The 20,581-nt window shown below is 37.6% G+C and overlaps 2 protein-coding genes across 2 annotated transcripts; both read right to left on the minus strand.

Moving 5' to 3' along the window:
• Positions 1-12,064: 12,064 nt before the first annotated feature.
• LOC126792817 (hydroxyproline O-galactosyltransferase GALT3) lies at positions 12,065-13,172 on the minus strand. Its single transcript, XM_050519295.1, has one exon. It carries the CDS (start codon positions 13,071-13,073, stop codon positions 12,105-12,107), a length of 969 nt encoding a protein of 322 aa, XP_050375252.1. The 5' UTR covers positions 13,074-13,172; the 3' UTR covers positions 12,065-12,104.
• A 1,050-nt stretch (positions 13,173-14,222) lies between these two features.
• On the minus strand, positions 14,223-18,038 carry LOC126792826 (peptidyl-prolyl cis-trans isomerase FKBP17-1, chloroplastic). The gene is made up of 4 exons (XM_050519305.1): positions 17,748-18,038; positions 17,177-17,299; positions 15,179-15,295; positions 14,223-14,589 (listed from the first exon to the last, which is right to left on the minus strand). The coding sequence occupies exons 1-4, from the start codon at positions 18,036-18,038 to the stop codon at positions 14,467-14,469; spliced, it is 654 nt and encodes a 217-aa protein (XP_050375262.1). The 3' UTR covers positions 14,223-14,466.
• Between the last annotated feature and the right edge of the window lie 2,543 nt (positions 18,039-20,581).

Genomic DNA, 20,581 nt, shown 5'->3' on the forward strand with positions numbered 1-20,581 from the left:
AGGGTCTGTTCGTATTACTCCCACCATAGAGCTTCACAATGTACTCTATGTTCCTGCTTTATCTCATCATTTGATCTCTGTTCCCCAATTGAACGCTGACGCTCAGTGCTCTGTGACCTTTTTTCCTATGTATGTGATCTTTCAGGATCTTCTCACCAGACGGGTAATTGGTCGGGGGTATCTGAGAGGCCGGTTGTTTCATCTGGATCTGACATACGCAGGGGAAAAACCAGGGGGACCGTCTCAGACCGCTTTACTCTCCACTTCTGACAAGCTAAGTGAAGTTTGGTTATGGCATCGTCGCTTAGGGCATCCATCCTTTAGTGTTATGAAAAAATCCATGCCTACTTTATTTATTAATGTGGACGAGTCTTGTTTATGTTGTGAGACATGTGTTTTGGGCAAGAGTCATCGATCTACTTATTCCCCTAGTACTTCTACTAAAAGTTTTCTTCCTTTTGAATTAATCCATTCTGATGTTTGGGGACCCTCGAAAGAGTCAACTGTATCAGGAATGCGATATTTTGTGTCATTTATTGATGATTGCACACGTCTCTCATGGATTGTTCTTCTTAAAAATAAAAATGAGGTTTTTCCAGCTTTTCGTGCCTTCTATACCTCTGTCCAAACACAATATAATGCCACCATTCGCATTCTTCGGTCTGATAATGGGGGGGGGGGGAATATGTGAATCATGTCTTTCAGGAGTTCTTTAACACACATGGAATTGTTCATCAAACAACGTGTCCTTACACACCTGAGCAAAATGGGGTTTCTGAAAGAAAAAATCGTCATTTACTTGAAATGGCTCGGTGTATTCTCTTTAGTGCCCACATGCCTAAATACCTTTGGGGTGATGCTGTCATTACTTCCGCCACCTTATTAATCGTCTTCCATCTCGTGTCCTTCAAGGGAAAGTTCCCTATGAGGTGCTTGCATCTCACGTCTCCTTACCCTCTTTTCATAATCTTCCTGCCCGTGTTTTCGGTTGTGTTGCTTTTGTTCATCTTCCACAACATCAGCGTTCTAAGTTGGATGCCCGGGCAATTAAATGTGTGTTTGTTGGGTACGGAGGACATCAGAAAGGATACCGGTGCTATCATCCCCCTACTCGGAAGTACTATGTCACTATGGATGTTACCTTTTTTGAGGATATGAGTTATTTTTCCTCTTCTGATACTACTCTTCAAGGGGAGAATTCATATTTTGAAGAGTTATATCATGGAAAGGGGGAGACAAGTGAGCCAGTCGATGTGGTAACAGGTCCCGTTGAGATTACCAAAGTATCAGCCACACAGGCGCCACCAGAGGTTGTCACTCAATCGATTGAGACACCAGAAGCTGACAACACAACTGCCCCTCATGTCTCCCGTATCACTGTTTATACCCCTGACCAATGCTCTCCTGGTACAGAAGATCACTCATCTGAGGTTAGTCATTCTATTAGGGATACTAGTAGACAATATGTTTTGCCAAATAGGTCTACTCGGGGACAACCAACAAAAAAATATGAGCCTACCCTTCAGACTAAAGCCAAGTATCCAGTGGCAAATTTTATATCTACCAAAAGATTATCTAAGTCATATGAGTCATTTGTGAATCAAATATCTACTGTATCAGTACCTAACAAAGTGCAGGATGCATTGGGAGATCCAAAATGGAGGAAAGCAATGGAGGAAGAGATGGAAGCATTACAAAAGAACAATACTTGGGAGCTTGTACCTCCACCATATGGCAAGAAAACTGTAGGATGTCGTTGGGTGTTTACAGTAAAACATAATCCAGATGGGTCAGTCAGCCGGTATAAAGCACGCCTAGTAGCGAAGGGGTACACCCAGACATATGGCATAGACTATGATGAGACATTTGCACATAGGCAGTTTGATGTCAAGAATGCATTCCTTCATGGAGAACTAACAGAGGAAGTATACATGGATCTTCCGCCTGGATATGTGGCCACCTCCCCAAGTAACTCCGTATGCAGATTGAGAAAGTCTTTGTATGGTCTTAAACAGTCACCTCGTGCTTGGTTCGGAAGATTCTCACAATTCATGAGGAAACTTGGCTACAGACAAAGTAATTCAGACCACACGTTATTTCTCAAACATCAACAAAGGAAGGTAACAGCCCTAATTATATATGTTGATGATATGGTAGTTACTGGGAATGATACTGTTGAGGTGGATAGATTACAGAAACAGGTTGCCACAGAGTTTGAGATGAAGGACCTAGGTACACTCAAGTACTTCTTAGGCATTGAAGTAGCCCGGGGAAGCAAAGGTATCTATCTGTGTCAAAGGAAGTACATCCTTGATCTACTAACAGAGACAGGTATGTTGGACTGCACTCCCATTGATACTCCTATTGAGCAGAACCACCGGTTAGCAGAGTATCCAGATCAAGTCCCTACTGACAAACCGCGTTATCAGAGGCTAGTCGGGCGCCTGATTTATCTATCACATACCAGACCCGATGTTGCGTATGCAGTAAGTGTAGTAAGTCAGTTCATGCATAACCCCAGTGAGGACCACATGGATGCTGTTGTAAGGATCTTGAGGTACTTGAAGTCAGCCCCAGGGAGAGGAGTAATGTTTTCTAATCACAACAATATCGTTGATGTTTGTGGCTTCACAGATGCAGATTGGGCTGGAAATATTACAGATCGGAGGTCAACATCAGGGTATTTTACCTTTGTTGGAGGTAACCTTGTTACGTGGAGGAGTAAGAAACAAAATGTGGTAGCTCGATCTAGTGCTGAAGCAGAATACAGAGGTATGGCTCAGGGAGTGTGCGAGTTGTTGTGGATTAGGAATTTGCTACAAGATTTGGGTGTTAAACCTAAGAGTGCTATACAACTGTACTGTGACAACAAGGTAGCTATTAATATTTCACAGAATCCTGTGCAACATGATCGTATAAAACATGTAGAGGTTGATCGTCACTTTATAAAAGAGAAGCTAGACGCTGAGATCATTTGCTTTCCGTTTGTTCCTACAGAAGAACAACTTGCAGATATACTCACCAAAGGAGTGTCCAAGAATGTTTTTTATGACTCACTTTGCAAGTTGGGCATGGTTGATGTGTATGCGCCAACTTGAGGGGGAGTGTAAGTGGAATGTAGTAGGTGTGAGTGTGAGTGGAATGTAGTAGGTATAGTGGAGATAGTGGAGTGAGTAGGTGGATAATTAGCCTATATATACCATTGTAATATGTATATGAACATCAATTCAAACTCAAGCAATTCAACTCAAAGTTGGTGGGTTCAATTGATTTTCATGCTATATATTTAAGAAAAGTTGGATTTTCATATACGAACTATAGATTTTGTAATTAATTGTAGAGATCTTCCCCGATTTCCTTTACCATCTCAGTTTCTCTATTCATGCGTGGTTCAACAACCCTGTATAAATAGGAGTATGTCAGTTGACTCAAGACTATCAGTTATTGTACTTCAGTAACGCAAAAACAATACTTGTATTGTTTCGAAGATGTCCAAGATTTCTCCAGCAGTTCCTTCTGTTCTCCTGCTCGCACTCATGTTAGGTATATATATATATATATATGCACTTCTATACCATAGTCTAATTCTGTTGTCGATCTTCCTAGCATGATCTACTTCCTAGCATGCAGATCAATAACGTACAATTCGTAAGAGAAGAAGCTTTATTACATCCATTTCGAATGTTGCATATTAGTTGCAGGATTGGACATGGTCAAGGGTGACGAATCAGTCTCGGCTGTTATGGGTGAACCAAGGTTGGAATCAACAGCGAACGCATGCAGAGGGGGAATAGGTCCATGCAGCCAACTATGCGACGTCAACTGTTGTAATTCGAATTGCCAGGCGAGATACCCATTTCGGGATGCTCATGGAGTATGTACTGGTGATGGTCCTTATCGTGCCTGTATCTGCACTTACAATTGTTGAGCCTAGTTCATGGATGATATCACCCTCTATGTATGAATCGTAATGCTAGTGCCCCACCCCAATGGCTGTTGGAACTTTGTATCCATAAAATCTCATGAGTCTTTTAATAAACTTATGTTACAAATATAAATTGTCTTATAATTTCATAACATTATAACATGGGAAAAACTTGCGTACAAACTAGTATGTACGCGTGCGTCCGAACTTTCATTTATTTGCACACTTTGAGAATATAAATACATGATTTCAACCGTTCAAAAGTTTAGTTTATTACTAAAGATCATGTTTGCAAAAAATTGATATAAACAAAAATCGTCTTCATAGTCGATTGCATCAAACAAATTGACGGTTGATCATGAGACTACTAACTTTCACCATAACCGTTCATTTGTTTGATGCAATCGACAAAGCAAACGATTTTTGTTTATGTTTATCTTTTATAGAAATGATCTTTAGTAATAAACTAAACTTTTGAACGGTTGAAATCATGTATTTATATTCCCAAAGTGTGCAAATAAATGAAAGTTCGGACGCACGCGTACATACTAGTTTGTACGCAAGTTTTTCCCTTATAACATTCCTTATGTTAGTATTAAGTGAAAAGAGTTTCACCAATATGTGGACATCCTAAATCACTCCTTATTAATAAAAAATCAATACCTATAATATAATGAAAGAAGTTGGTGATTCCTCAATTCACGTGTAACACATGCATCATCCGGGTGTATATGATCGACGCTAGTTATGTGATTTTTAGATCTTTCATTAATTAAGTCAATTTGCTTTATGAAACCGCCGATCGATCTCCATTTAACGTTACTGCCTTAATTTATAAAATCACTTATACAAATACATCTATTTAGATAAAGGATGAAAGAGTATAAGAAGAACAAAAACACTTTTAGAGCCGTGTGCAAATCTCTATGATTAAAACCAAGGGCGCGTGCAGGCTAGAAAGATAGTAAAGATTGTAGTTAAAACCAAAATTTTGGCACATTACCATATGATCTAGTAAAGCACACTCGTTGCAGCCTATTTGCTAAAAAACAAAAAACAAAATTTTGAAAGCTTTTTTGGAGAGAAACCTTGCTATATATTGTTATTGTTAGGGTAGAATTCGAGTCCAACTGGATGTCTAAATCAGGGCATTCAATCAGAGTTAAATAACTACTGTACTAGCTCAGCAGCATCAGCTCTGTTGTTTGATCGATCTGATGGATCTGCACAGGAATTTGGCAATGGCTTTCGTGCAGTTAGGGTTTTTGTTATTGACGCATGGCCCTAATTGGGCATTGGCCCTATCCGGCGGGGCAATCGGCGGAGGCTCCTTCTCGTCCCCCGGCTCATCATCATCATCATCATCATCATCTTCTTCTTCTTCTTCTTCCTCGTCTTCATCAGGGTCTTTGTACTACAATTCCAACAATGCTTCGCAGTCGTCTTCGTTGTCCTTCTCAATTATATGGGTAATCATCGGATTTATCGGTGCAGCTATCATGTTTGGTCTAGTGCATACTGCAACAGCTTGCTCTAGCAAAAAAACAGAGAGAGAAAAATCTTCGAGTTTTTCAACTAGTGTTTTGAGGCTTCAGGTATGGAGATTCTTTTATGTCTCTCATACTTAGTAACTTTATCTAGCACTTCTTTCATTGATAAATGATGATCTTATAAACGAACGGTTCACTGTTAGATAAACTTGCACACTAGATCATCATGCATAATTGCACATATATGAAATTTTGTACTTGAGTAATGTTTATGATGATTGTATGTTTTTTGTTTTTTTAATTATTATTATATTTATATCAAAGTGATTATTTATATTGTACGAGGAAAGTTCATAATATATTATGATTCGAACAAAATACTAGTCACTTCTCAAACTATTACAAACTCTCGACAGTTTACTCTTTTAAGTTTGAATTTCAACTGATCACTCTTTATACTTTTCAAATTCGAGCAATCTGGTTATTCTGTCATTTTTCCATTCAATTTGAGTGTTAAGTTGTTTTTTGGCCAAATAGAAATTGGATGGACTTAACACACAAATTGGATGGAAAAATGACGGAATGATCAGATTGCTCGAATTTTAAAAGTATAAGGAGTGACCAGTTGAAATTGAAACTTGAAGGAGTAAATTGTCGAGTTTATAAAACTGTGAGGAGTGACCATTATTTTATCCTTCATATTCTCTTAGGTTGGTTTACTAGGTTCAGCAGCGACCCTCCAAACTGATCTCAACCGGATTGCTGAAACCATTGATACTTCCAGCTCTCCGGGTTGGAGCAATGTCTTGGCAGGTATTCAAGTTACAGTGTTCCACTATGTACGGCTTCTCAACTTTTATAATTTTTTTTCCAGTTAAAGAGAAAGTTTATTAGTTCTTAGTGACCATTCTTGTGTTTGGAGATGCACCACAATAGCGTAATTCACACACAAATTAACACTAGTTGAATATTTTTCCATGGAGGGCTAGATTTTCTGGTATAGGCTTGCCGCTTGCGCATAGTTACCGATCATCTGGTTTCCAGTTGGTTTATTCAGTTTCGGTAGGATGTCTGGATTTTTTTGCCGGTGTAATATGTAAACTTTTCATGCCATATGTAGACTATTTTCTGCAACTGATTAATGGAGGTTGATTTTTAGTTCAAATAAATAAAACTTTGTGAAAACTTGCGAATACAGGAATATTGATTAGCATGTGTGATCGTGTATAAACTTCTGTTGGCTGCAAAACCACCAGAACAAAGATATAAACAAGTTTCTTCTGGTTGTTTTTAATTTACATTTTGCTTAACTTAGGTTACTATGTATACTTCTTAATTTGTTCGTTTGCTAGGGTCATGATGAATTCGGAATGGGGTACAGTAAACATATATTCCATGAATGATAATTTCTATCTAGCCGAATCGATATTACAATTATTTTGAATCAAATTCACTATATTGGCGATAAATTAAACGTATGCATTAGTTTACATTATTAATTTCAAATGCCCAGTTAGACTTTACTCTTGTCATTTCCTTTTTTTGCAGGAGCCACAAGAAGTTTGCTTCAGAATCTTGACTATGCATCTCAGGTTATTCATTCGAATATTTTCTCCTGTTGGAAATATGTTTTTGGAAACGTAATGAGTTTATAGATTGTTCAAATTAATCTGGTCATAGAGATTAGAAATGTCAAGGACATGATCAAACTTTAATTTCCCCATGCTTGTAGGTGGCTCTGAATCAAACCATACAAGATGCAGAGAAAAACTTCAATCAATTGTCCCAGACAGAAAGGGCTATCTGTGATAAAGAAACGCTTGTCAATGTGAATCACATGAAACTTAGAGATTCAACCAGCAAGGCATGTACCGGATCCCAGAGTGAATGCATAGCGGTAAGGACATGCAACATAACCTATATCTATGTCATAATGCTTTCCAATATTCATCTACCACCATAAGGTAGAAGATTTCCTTATCGTTATATCCGTAAGGACATTTCGGTGTCACACGTCTGACCTATAAAATAGCTCAACTTAGTATTATGGTAGAGAAATGACAGTTGATCGGAAACCCCAAATGATTTCGACTGTACGGTACAACCAGTAATGTGAGCGATTTCCTAGGTCATACCTCATTCATCAGCAAAGGATTGGGATAGGTTTCAGCGTAGAAATTATAGAAAACCCATGCATAATGAAAGTAAGGAAACAACTGTTTAGAGTGGCGGTATAGCGATTATTTTGGGTTAGTTTCGAGGAGATGGCGGACCTAATATCGGGCTCTGTTGAAGTAATTACTAAACTTATTAGTACTACAACGGTGGGAGAAACTAATATCATAGATGATGCACTGGGGCATTTGTGTGGGACCATATGTCATGCATTTGAGGCACGTATGAATCAGGGGGGTAAAGTTTATCTCAGTTGTGGTCGTGGACTCAGTGAGCTAAGACCCTTATCGAGTTACCATTACAAATGAGGCGCTGGATGAGTAACATGCACAACAACCTTTGATGATTATAAAAGATAATCATGAACGAAGATTGTTTGTAGATTGGAAGGAATGGTATATTCTTGGTTCTAGTGATGGGTTGAGGTGAAATCATAACGGTACTGTTATGGATATAAGTACGATTACCTTGGAAACCGATGTGTGTGATGCAAGTAGTAGGTATGTGTTAAATATTTATTTTGACTCGTGTTAGATATTAAGAGTCTTGACCATGCATAGTGGGTGGGCAAGCTCATGACGCGAGAATTGTCTGATAACCGCAAGGGAGTGGTGAATTAGACAAAGGGGGTATGTTGACATCTCTACCGGAAGCACCATTATGTTTCGGTGAATCACATGTGGCTGTTAATGTTAGAACACGTGACGGATTGGGTGTTTGGAAGAGAGTTGAGGCAATGGAGGACATGCTGAGAGCATATATGCTGGATATTATAGGTAACTGGGAAGATCATTTGAGGATCAATTGAGTTGCTTACAACAACCGTTACCATTCTAGCGTCGGCTTGGCACCTTATGGGACTCTTTATGGTAGACAGTGTCGATCACCTATCTCTTGGGCCCTTGAAAGTCTCGAGAAGGTAGGAGAACTAGCATATCGACTAGCCTTGCCTACTAACATGTTGGACATTCACAACTCCATCCACATTTCCATATTAAGAAAGTATGTACCAGATGAGTCACATGTGATCGATCATAGCACCATTGAAGTGAAGGAAAATGCCACTTTTGTTGTCGAACTGGTTCGTATTCTGGATAGATCCACAAAGAAGCTTCGGAGGAGAGAAGTTGAGCTAGTCAAGGTGCTGTGGAGTCACCATGATGAGGGTGACGCATCTTGGGAGCTAGAGTCAGACATGATGACCAGATATCCACAGTTATTTGTTGAGTGAGCTTGAATTTCGGGGCGAAATTCCTTTAAGGGGGATAGATTGTAATAACCCTAGATTTTAAAACAATATGTGAATTGTTTTGAATTCTATTAAGTTTTGGAATTTCAAATAAAATGAAACTTATTGTTTGCGTTGTTTTGAAACGAAAAACGGAAACGTTTTCGGAACGTTTATTAAGAAAAACGTTACGTTTCCGAACGGAATTATCGACTTTTATTCCGTCGCTCGGTTGCGAAAACTTTCTTCACGAAAGTTGTAGAGCTCGTCGATACGAGTTCGAGAGTATGTGACGCGTTCTAATCGGACGACGTACGTAAAAGTTATTAACGACGGAAGTTAGTTTCCGATTTTGGGAGGGGGTATAAAAGGAAATGTTTGGAGCTAGGGTTCCCATAATTGGAAACCCTTTCACTCCTCACTCACCCGCCTCCCCTCAGACCTCTCTCCCTCAGTTCTCTCTCTCTCTCTCTCTCTCTCTCTCTCTCTCTCTCTCTCTCACTCTCTCGGTTCCTCCCTCTCCCAAGCCGATCTCCCTCTCCGATCTCCACCCCTGCCCTTCGTGGCTTGCACCGCCGCTCCTACGGCCTTGCGAGCTCCGCAGCAAGCAGCCCCGAGTTCCCCCACACCGTGCCTCACTGCCACGAGCATCGACAAGCTCGGAGGTCATCGCTGCGTCACCGCCGCACCCCACCTCGTCTTGACTCAAGCACGATCGACTCCGATACTCTCAAGACGTCGATTAGGTGAGGGTTTGTTTTTATTTGGTTGTGTTGATTGTTGTTGTGAAATTGATTTGAATCGGAGGTGGATTGATGGAGGATCGGAGGAGGAGGAGAGATAGGGATACCGCCGCCCTAGGCGGCGCGTGTGGAGGTGTTGGGTGGCATAGGGGCTGCCTAGGACCGGAGAGAGGAAGAGGGGAGAAAGGAGGAGGGTTTTGGGGTGGTGGTGACATCACACGCGCCGGTTTTGGGCTCGGCGCGTGGGCCCCACGCGCTGCCGGCCGGAGGTGGCGCGTGTGCCACACGCGCCGCCGTGTGAGGCGGTGTAATTAGTTTTGACTGAAGGGGTATTTTGGTAATTTACTGTGTACGGTAAATGTAAATGTAATTTTTATTTACTACGGTAAATGTAATTAAATTTTACCTTCGGTAAATGTAAATATAAATTACTTTCAGTAAATGTAAAAAGTAATTTTGTAAAAGGGTAATTTAGTAAATTTTATTTACTAAATTTGTATTTACATTTAAATCGTACGTATACGTACAGAAATACGTATTAATATTTATACGTACAGAAATACGTATTAAATATTTATACGTACAGAAATACGTATTAATATTTATACGTACAGAAATACGTATTAATATTTATACGTACAGAATTACGTATTATTATTTATACGTACAGAAATACGTATTTAATATTTATACGTACAGAAATACGTACATAATAATCATACGTACAGAAATACGTATATATATTATTTATACGCACAGAAATACGTATATAGTACTTATACGTACAGAAATACGTATATAGTACTTATACGTACAGAAATACGTATTAATTGAGTATTGTACAGTAAACGTGAATAGTGAACAGTAACTTCGTAAAACCGAAAATTGCTGAACAGTAATCGATTATTACTGTTTCGGCATTTAAAGGTTTACGAAACGATCCTAAATTCCTTTCTTATCTTTTCAAGGTGATCTATAAAGCGAGGGAAGGAAATTATCTTCAGAAATTGAGGGATTCACGCTTAAGTCAATAAGGTGAGTAAAATCTCACTGAATTACGAATCTACCCTCGTGGTGATTCAACATTTTTGCAAGTGTGTTTATCAAATGAATTACAACATGTATATAATTTAGTGGACTACATATATACAGTATAATGGTAATAAGTACATATATATATATAGTTCATTAAATTACGTACTGTTATTAATTCATTAACAATAGTCATTTCGGTGACGGAAAATTGTGCATGAGTATGTGATTTGAATGGTACAATATGATGTGAGAATATTGTACGTAATTCTTCAGGTGTTTATGAAATATGACATGTATAGGATATAGTGGACTATGTATATATTGTATAAATGGTAATAAATACGAATATATATAGTTTGCTATATAATATACTGTTATGATTTTTATTGTGGTGATAACGTGAAAGTTTTAAAACGTACAATATGATGAGTGATTATTGTACATGATTTTATCACGGAGAATGTTAAAAAAAATTGTGATTTGTCTTCGGACGTGATGTGTGGTACAATATGATGTGTGATTATTGTACGTGACTTTTAACATTGAGATTGTTAAAATGTGAATTGTCTTCGGACCTGATTTTTGGTACAATATGATGTGAGATTATTGTACGTGTTTGGCAAGTCGGAACCTAGCCTTTGGCCGGGCGAAAGTTACGATACAGTTAGAGCTCTAGTCTGTCTGCCTTAGTACTGCATGCGAGGTAACGGGTGGTTATCTGCTCATGGGTACTCGGTGTATTTTGGATGTTGGGTAGCGGGTGGCTATCCAATATCAACGGTGTATTACGAGAGGGGTAACAGATGTGTACCAGCGTTCTTGGTACCCATATTATAAATGCATTGGGTAACCAGAAGGGTTACTTAATTTCCTCATGAGCTTTTGATTTCATATTTCTTTGGGTCAACCAGATGGGCTGACCATTGGCTCATGGGGGCATTTATATTTGTTGTTTTGTGATCTTTCGTATATATTGATATGCGAACTGTATTGTGATTTTACTCATACGAGCTATAAGCTTACCGGGTTTGTGTTTACAATCCCGGTGCACCAATTCGATGGTGTAGGGGATAACTCTGCAGGTGCTGATTAGTGGAGGTTGAGTGACGATTACAGAGGCTCGAAGTCGTTCGGATCCTACTTGTGGTGAGATTTTAGCATGGATTCGTGTGTGAGGATTTGTGTATTTTCAATTGTGAGATTTGTGAGTGATTTGTGAGAATTATTACATTTCCATTTTGTGTATGGATTATAATTTGGGTTGTAATAATTGGTTGTCTGAGTTGTATTGAGAACTCAGAATTGATCCGCTGTTACACTTAAATGATTTCGGTTTATTTGAGATTATTTGTGTTTAACGACTTTAAAATTTTGAGTTTTTAGGCTCGAAATTTAGGGGTCGTTACATATAGAGGAAAGAGCAAGAATAGATTATCAAAATGATATTGTATTATGAAATTCAGCAGTGCTAAAAGAATTGGGGAAAAAATGGGCAGTATAGTACCTAGCTAAGGTATATGATACAATTTGGATGGCTTGAGATTATCAGTTACATTGAAATACTTCAATGTCCGAATCCATTTTTCCTGATTCTTCAACAAATGAACTGCAGTCGTATCTGGCCAAAGCTCATGAGTACATCTTGTTGGTGGCTCCGGAAAATTGTACATACTCCACTTTGCGTTGAATCTATTCTTAGCACGATGCCCATTTCTAATCCAGTCACCAAAAACTTTATCCTCGGGGCCTTCCAACTGGTTCTTGGGGATATCTGAGTCTCTAATCCACTCAACTATATCCCAAGAAATCAAGTACCCCATTCCAGACATGTAATGCACAAAAGGGTCCATGCTTGGGCATGGAATGACATAACCATAGTACAAGTCTTCTCTAGGCAAAGGCTTTAAAGAGTCAACTAAGCTTTGAAGCCGGAAGTAGGCGTCATCATCGGCTTTCATTACATAATGGTAAGGTGGATATACCCCATCTGTATCGTTGAAAATCTCCGGCAAGCTTGAAAAGTAGGTGTAAGTCTTACCCTTGTTCATATTCTCCTGGCAATTCAGTATAATAATGTCATCGTATCTCATTATTTCTAATGCAACGAGTACCTTCTGGTCTTCCTTTGTGAGGTTGCAGAACACAAACTTCACGTCCACTTTTGCCCCAACCGGATTCTGAGTGCCATAGATTAAACGCAGGAAGTGTCGGCGTTGGTATTGATCTGGAAGGGTTAGAATGCCGAAGAGTATACGAATTTTATCGTCGGAGGAAGTATTCTGGGTGGCGACCATGGTGGTCGATGATGAATTATATATCTCGGAAGGAGAGTAGTTGATTTTCGCAAGAGCGCAGCGACCAAACTTGAGAAGACCATCAAACCGTACTTCGTTGAGAGAAGCCAAGGCACAGAGGAAACAAATGAAGAAGAAGGAAGAAATGATGAACCGTTGCCGGTCCGGCCTTGAAGCCTTCATTGTGATTTGATTCTTGCAGCCTGGGAGAGCGGTGTTGTTGAAGCTGAGGGTTGCAATGTATGAAGTTTTCCAATGCAAGAGTGATACTAATAAAATACAAGCTTTCTTAGAGGGAAAGCATCAGTTGTCATTTTCGTGCAATTGAGACTATACTTGTACTTTCCCTGCTACAAGGATTAAAGAACGTGGTGTTAGGGAAAAGCTCAAGTCATAATTTACCTCTCTGTCCAAGGAACACGAGGTGCTTCATTTTGGTAGAGAAGGAGTTTCTCGGAGTTTTCCGTCTTTTCGTCACCAGTTTCCCCAATACAGGGCTGGCATCCAGGAAATACAATATAGAAGGGTTGGGAGGCACTGAGGGGAATGGTGGAGTTGAGCCTAAAATTAGCTCCAGTCACTTTATATGAATATTGCTTCCACATGAGCAAAGAGATTTAGTCAACTTTTCGTAAGTAGGTATTTTTCCATACTGGTTATGGTCGGCTTCAAAGGACCTTGAGCTAAACGTAGAGCTCACCATACTTGAATTTGAAGCAACACTGTCGACCCTCCCCAAAAGGGTGCTTTGAAATCAGACACCAGAAAGTAAGATATGTAGTGATCCAAGAACACGATGGAGTATTTAATTATTTATTGTATGTGGTACTAGAATTGAAGAAAAACGAGTGTCAAATCATAAAAAGAAGGGATCATTCAATCGACTATACAAATAGCATATAGTAATGTTAGAATATGCGACTAACTCAGAACATGGGATTCTGATGAGGATCTGGCCATCTGGGATTAGTAATTGCAGAAATTGCAGATTTGGTTAACCCTTATATGGCTTGAACTCGAAACATGTCCCATATCACCAAAATATAACAAGGGGTGGAGAGGAAAGGGAAAGAAAAAGATAGCATTAACCTTACAGGCATAAGTTACAACTGAAGACTAGTATGAATTCCAAACATTCGTAAATTATCAGCATTACATGGTACAATATATACATGAAATTTAGTCCATAGCTTTTTCTTCAACAATTTATAAGATTTCAACAACCTACGGAGGTTCCCACAACAGGAGAAAAGATGAGGGAAAAGGAACGCAAGGGAAGGCAAGGCTATATAATTCAAGTTATAGTGTTTGAGTTTGCTAAAACCGATATGCTTATGCTAAGATCATATTTCCCTTTCAATAATAACACATTAGAGCAGAACTTTACATTCTACATCAATCCATCTCTTATCTGAAAACGTGGGCATCTTCAACAGTTTTTACATTACTGCTGGGGTGTACATAAATTTTGACATATAAACAGTGGAATGGACCTTGTTGGAGGACAAATGACAACAACAATTTACACTACCTTTTGGCACGAGAACCATATTACTGTCCGAAAGGAAGAAAGACTTCAATTATGCCTCAGGCTGACTAGCTCGATATCAAATACAAGCGTCCCCAAAGTTGAACCTTCTCCATTAGCAAGACGGGTTGGATTAAAGATGGTTGTAAACAGTCTCTGCCTGTCAAAAAACTAGAGAGAGAGAAACGAAAAAAACAAAGAAAAAAGAAAACCTGAGATTTGAGTACCAACAGCAGAAAAGATGGAATGCAAAATACAACATGCAAAATTTCCTTAGTTTTCAATGTATATTCAAACATATATACATGCACAGTGTGTGTGATGTTATAAGTATCTCATTAGCTCATGAAGTTAAATAAGCTACATATTTTTCAACATTAGCGGATTTTATGCAAGCTAACCATACTGCTAAATACAGTTATGTAAAGTTTGCTTGAGGTAGAGAAAAAAACCTCTCTCACGCCCTCATTCTCACAAACTCAACCCTAGCAGTTCATATACCATCTATTTCACTACTTGAGACACCATCCTTCATATCCTTATAATGTTTTATTGTTATCTAGAACTTCCGTTTATCTTCCATGCAAGGGAAGGATAACTTTCTAAATTCCTCTCTAAACCATTTTTATATTAAACAAAGCAACTGAGAAAAATACTAGTTGCAGCTTCTATATTTTTCACAGGATATTGGCACACCTTTAGGGAACAAATTTATGAGAATAGCAGGCATTATAAAATGTGGAGGAAACAGAGTAAGTACATTAGGTGGTATGGGTTCTTGTGACGTGCTCTGATATCCTTGTGATGGAGGTATAACGATCCTACGTAGGCTACCCACTTTCATAGATTTCACAGCAGTTTCAATCCCTGAAATAACCTACACAAACATTCACACCATCAATATTAAGAGATTATCACAGTACTTGAAATCTCAAAAGAACCTCAAGACATATCTACACGAAGGTTATAAAAAACGCTAGGCGTTAATCGGGCGGACAGCTGAAAACCGGCACCAGAGGATTAATCGGGGATTAATCGGATTTGTATTTTTGTATATATTTTAAATTTTTAATAATAAATAATTATATAAATACAATAAAAATAAAAATATAATGCATGAAATTAATGTAAAAAAATATATAATGTCTAGAATACTAAAAATACATGTTTTTAATCCTTAGAAATGTTCAACAATATTGATCTAATGATCTTAGCCTCTTAGGAAAAAAAGAAATACAATTCAACAACAATGAACTTAGGAAAATCAATAATAAGAAACACAATTCACCAACCCTTTGGAAAATAAGAAAAACAATTCAAACAACGGGAATGCATTTTTGCAAGCATAATCCCTCGGAGCTTATCAAATTCTTCTTCTCCATATCATTCAAGTACTTCTTTTGTATCCGAATCAAACTCAAAATCTAAAACTAAAAAAAAAAAAAAAAAACCTAGCCGCCCAGGATCCGCCCAGCCGCCTAGGCGGGCAAAAATCGGGCAGCCGCCTAACACCGCCGTTTAGCCCAAAATCGCGGCGGCCAGGGGTCTCCGGGTGCCTAGACGGCAATTTTTAGAACATTGATCTACACATAGAAGAGAGACATGTCGAGCTGACTACAATAATCATATACTATTGAGTGATATGTGTTCAACGGAAGATAGATACTCAAAAAGAAGATTTTGAGAGAGTTATACGGAAAAAAACTATGTCATAACTAATAATCAGTTTTTTCAGTCACTCCAAAAAATCCAACTGGTGAATTGAACACCCATCACATTCATACAAATGTTGGCGAAGATCACAACTTTCTTCCTGACTGGGTGGACAATGCTGAGGATTTAACACCAAAAACAAACTTCAAATTTAATCACAGATGGATCGTGGAAGAATGAACAGACTTCAGTAGAAATTTAAGCCACAAGACAGTCATTATTGGATGGAGACCAGAACAACTAATAACTGAACATAGAACCTGGTGTTTATGTCAAAATCTATTTCAAGGGATCATAATAATTCTAGCCACAAATAGCACATCATCAAGTAGAAAATTTTCAAATAAAAAATAAATTTTAAGTTGGGCTCCTGTATTCAACATTGAGTTTCTTGGCTTGAGCTATAAATGTAGAAGTTGTTCTTCCCAAACTGTACTTTGGTGGCTATGCCATAAGGTAAGCTGTTAGTTTAGAATTACTAGCAGGAAATAAGATTTTTTTTTAACTCTTGTTGTCTCACATCAAAGCATACCTTGCATAATTATGTTTTCATTAGAGGTCATCCTACAACATATACAGAACTATCCTACAATAAAGATGCCATGCATGATGACTGATTCCTCATTGTTAACTGTGCATGTTGACTAATAACAATAACTGGGATGGAAAAGAAAATCACTGAAAAATTCAATTCATTTCTAACTAATGCTGCATGTCATCGGCCTTAGAATGAAGATCCTGTAGATCTATGTAGACGTTAATGGAAAGATGGATCCATGGAATGTTAAATAACAATTACATCTTTCATTTGATTTGTAGTATAATGATATACAGTACAAATTGTGAAAGGTCTGTGTAAATATATTGTAAAGATCAGAATGGCTTAAAGTAATGTAAAACAACAATAACACCATTTGTTTTGAAAAATAATATTCAGCAAAAATTTGTGAAAGATAACAATTTGTGTTAGCAAAACAACAATATAACTTGATTAATTTCTTGGTTCAGAGTAGCACATCATAATGTTATTGACGTGAGGACTTACTTTCCCAGACCCAACAACGAATACAAAAGGACTTGGTTCACCATTTTCATCTTTGTGATCATATGTTGAGTCAAATCGCCATCCCTGTTTTGCTGCCAACCTCCCATAGTAATGAACAGAGACCTACACAACCAAACCACAACAGTCAGTAGGATATCAATGTATTTCAGACACTGCAAAAGCTTTCCTGATAGCTAATTAGCTATGCATCAAATTGTCTACAAATGTATCTGTCATTCCTGAATACTGAATAGAAACATTTCAAGCCACAAAAATTCACATTCTGCAGTTTCAATTCAACTGCTTCACTTATTGTACCTCAATTGCAGCTAAACAAAAAATTACAGGGTTTTACATAGAAAGCAGAACAGCACACAACAACATAAAATTCACCATATTTCTTGTATTGATTGCTTCTATAAAGCAACCATTATCATTTGGTAAAAGTTGGAAATCCCATACGGATATGCTGCATATGCAGCCATCGAGCCACGTACCCCACAACCCCTTATCTAAAATCCTCACCAGAACGCATCATGCTCGTGTTATGTAAAGAAGGGAGAAAGATAACCTGGTCACCATCGGAGGGTACTTCGCCAGTACCAACACGAAGGTCCAAAGCCTTGACGCCACCGGAGTTGGGGAGTTCCAAGAATTCAGCAGCGGCGGAGTTTGAAGGAGAAGACACGGCAAAGCCCAAAGTGGTGGAGATTAAAGCAGCGGAAAAAACTACCCTTCTAGTTAAAGTGAGTGGCGATGAAGTCGAAGAGGTGGTGGTGTTGGGAAGAACCGAAGGCAGTGTTGTTGGATGGTCGGGGGCCAGAGAGCATCGTAGAGCTGCCGAGTACTGGAGCATCATCATATCTTCTCAATTTCTAAATGGAAAGAGGAAATCAAAATTTAACGAAGAACCCGTGATTAGCACGTGCACGTGCTACAGGTATGTCGAACTTCGAGAATAATATGGATTTGGGTTTTTGAGAGGTTAATGACTCTAACGAGACCCATTGGACCAATAATCCACATTGGGAGAGTTTTCGCATAATACTATTACTAAGTTTGGGACCGGTTCTAAAATACTGACTTTTTTTTCAGAACCGGAATCAGAATTGGAAAAGAAAAAACGGTCTGAATTTAATACCATTTTCTTTCGGAACCGGAACCGCAAATATCGGGTTTGCTTTCGGGTTTTTATGGTTCTAAAAGTTCACTATAATATATATTTATCTCCAAGCCTAAAACAATAACCATATAAAATACAAACTTCAAAATGCAAATACAAAACGTCAACAACATCTTTAATATAATTATCCAATGATCAACAATTAACATATTTAATTATTTTAAAAAGAATTGAGAGAGAGAGAGAGAGAGACATAGAGACAAAGAACTAGGATAATTTGGATTTTAGGGAGTAACAAAATAATAGAGGAACTGAGGGCGTAAGCATAGCGAATATGTTTTTTTTTTTAGTTTGTACTGTGATTAGTAAGAGTCTAAGAAGTAAAAAAAAAAGTGATGAGGGAGGCAATGACGAAAAATATTTCTTTTAGGTGTTTTTCTTATATAGTTGTGAATAATCGGTTCTAACGGTTCTAAAATTATTTTCAAAAATAGGAACCGGAATTTAATTGAATCGGTTATTTTGGTGAGATTCTTCTAGGGTTAGTAATTTATTTATTTTGAAATCGAATCGACCATTTGGATGCGGTTCTGACGATTCTAAACAGTTCTCGGGTCTAAAGTCTCAGTCCTAATTATCACTTTGTTTGCGATAAGGAATAGAATTAAGCTGAATATTTATCAAATAAGAAAGTCTAATTGCATAAGAACATCTTCAACATACTTTCAATTATAACTTTTAAGCTATTTTAAAAAGCATGTTTAGCTTTTTACGAAAAGTAGTGGTTTTTAAAACATGTCTAGCGAGATAACTCAAAGTTAAACATTTGAATTTAAAACATTTATTGTAGGTAATTTATAACACCCTAAGTCTGTATTTTTAGTTATTAGGACTAAATTACTTCCTTTGGCCTTTTAACTGTTTTACTTTTACTAAATCAAAAAAAAAAAAACTAAGAGGGAAGAGTATGAGCTACGTTGGGGAGGAGATATATTTGAGGGACAGAGTAAGCAAGCAAACAAGCAGGAGGTGGATATTTCTAAATAGAAAGTTAGGATGTTTGGTTAAAAATGAAGGGAGAGAGAGAGAGAGAGTCGGTTCCCCTTTTCTCCCTAATTGGTTGATTGTAGTTGGTTAGCTTCTCATATATATATATATATATATATATATATATATAGTCCATATCCAGAGTGAAGCTTCACTCTGAAATTACGGAGTGAAGTTCCAATTTTGGCACATTTTTCGGTCAAATATTTTCACCATAAGCGATTCAATATTTAGGTATACTATTTAAGATCATCTCTACAAAATTTTATCTAATTCGGACATCGTTAATGTATTGAAATTTGATCAAATCAATGAGTGAATTAAAACTGTTCAACATGAACCGTTCGTGTAAATCTCAATTTTGAAAGCTCAAACCATTGTCAAATTGGATGAAACTTTGTAGAGATGATCTTGAATAGTATACCTAAATATTGAATCGCTTATGGTGAAAAAATTTGACCGAAAAGTGTGTCAAAATTGGAACTTCACTCTGTATTTTCAGAGTGAAGCTTCACTCTGGATAGGAACTATATATATATATATATTTGGAGAGTGAGGGAGTGAAGGGGCTGGGCTGAAAAGTTCTTCAAGAGAGGGAGACCCAAAGTTTTGTTCTTGTTTAAGGTAGTTGATTTGTTAGAGTTTATTCACTGTTCATAGTGTTAGATTAAGTTGAATCTCTCTTGTTTTTATTTCAGATTCGTATTGCATGTTTAAATATGTTAATTAGAAATCGATTATAAACAGTGAGTTTTGATCTGGGTTCTTGAGGTTGCAGCTCAAGAACATTATTCTTGAGTTTTGGGTGTTTTGATCAATTTTTGGGTGTTTTTGCTTGTAAAATTAAATCTTGAAGGTTTGGGGCTGAAAACTTAGAGAAAAAAGGAGCTGAGGTATGAGAATTTGAACTTTGTTTTAGGATTTGTCATATAAATAAATCATAACATGTGGCTTATATATAGGTGATGTCAACTTGATCTCTAAATTTCTTCAACCGATCAGAAAATTTCAGTTAGAAGTAGAATTCAATTTTACATACTCAATAATATCTTTTCACTTAAACTTTGATATATGGTTCCTTATTCATCTTTAGTATTGCTAGCCATATTTTAGTTAAAATTCAACCAAAATAGCTTAAAATCATTTTATCTAGCCAATTTAGAACTACGTCTACATCAATTCTCTATATTATAACTTCATTTGAATTCAAAGTATTCATCACAGGCCTGAAAAGT

This window comes from Argentina anserina, chromosome 4, assembly GCF_933775445.1.
Source record: "Argentina anserina chromosome 4, drPotAnse1.1, whole genome shotgun sequence".
NCBI lineage: Eukaryota > Viridiplantae > Streptophyta > Magnoliopsida > Rosales > Rosaceae > Argentina > Argentina anserina.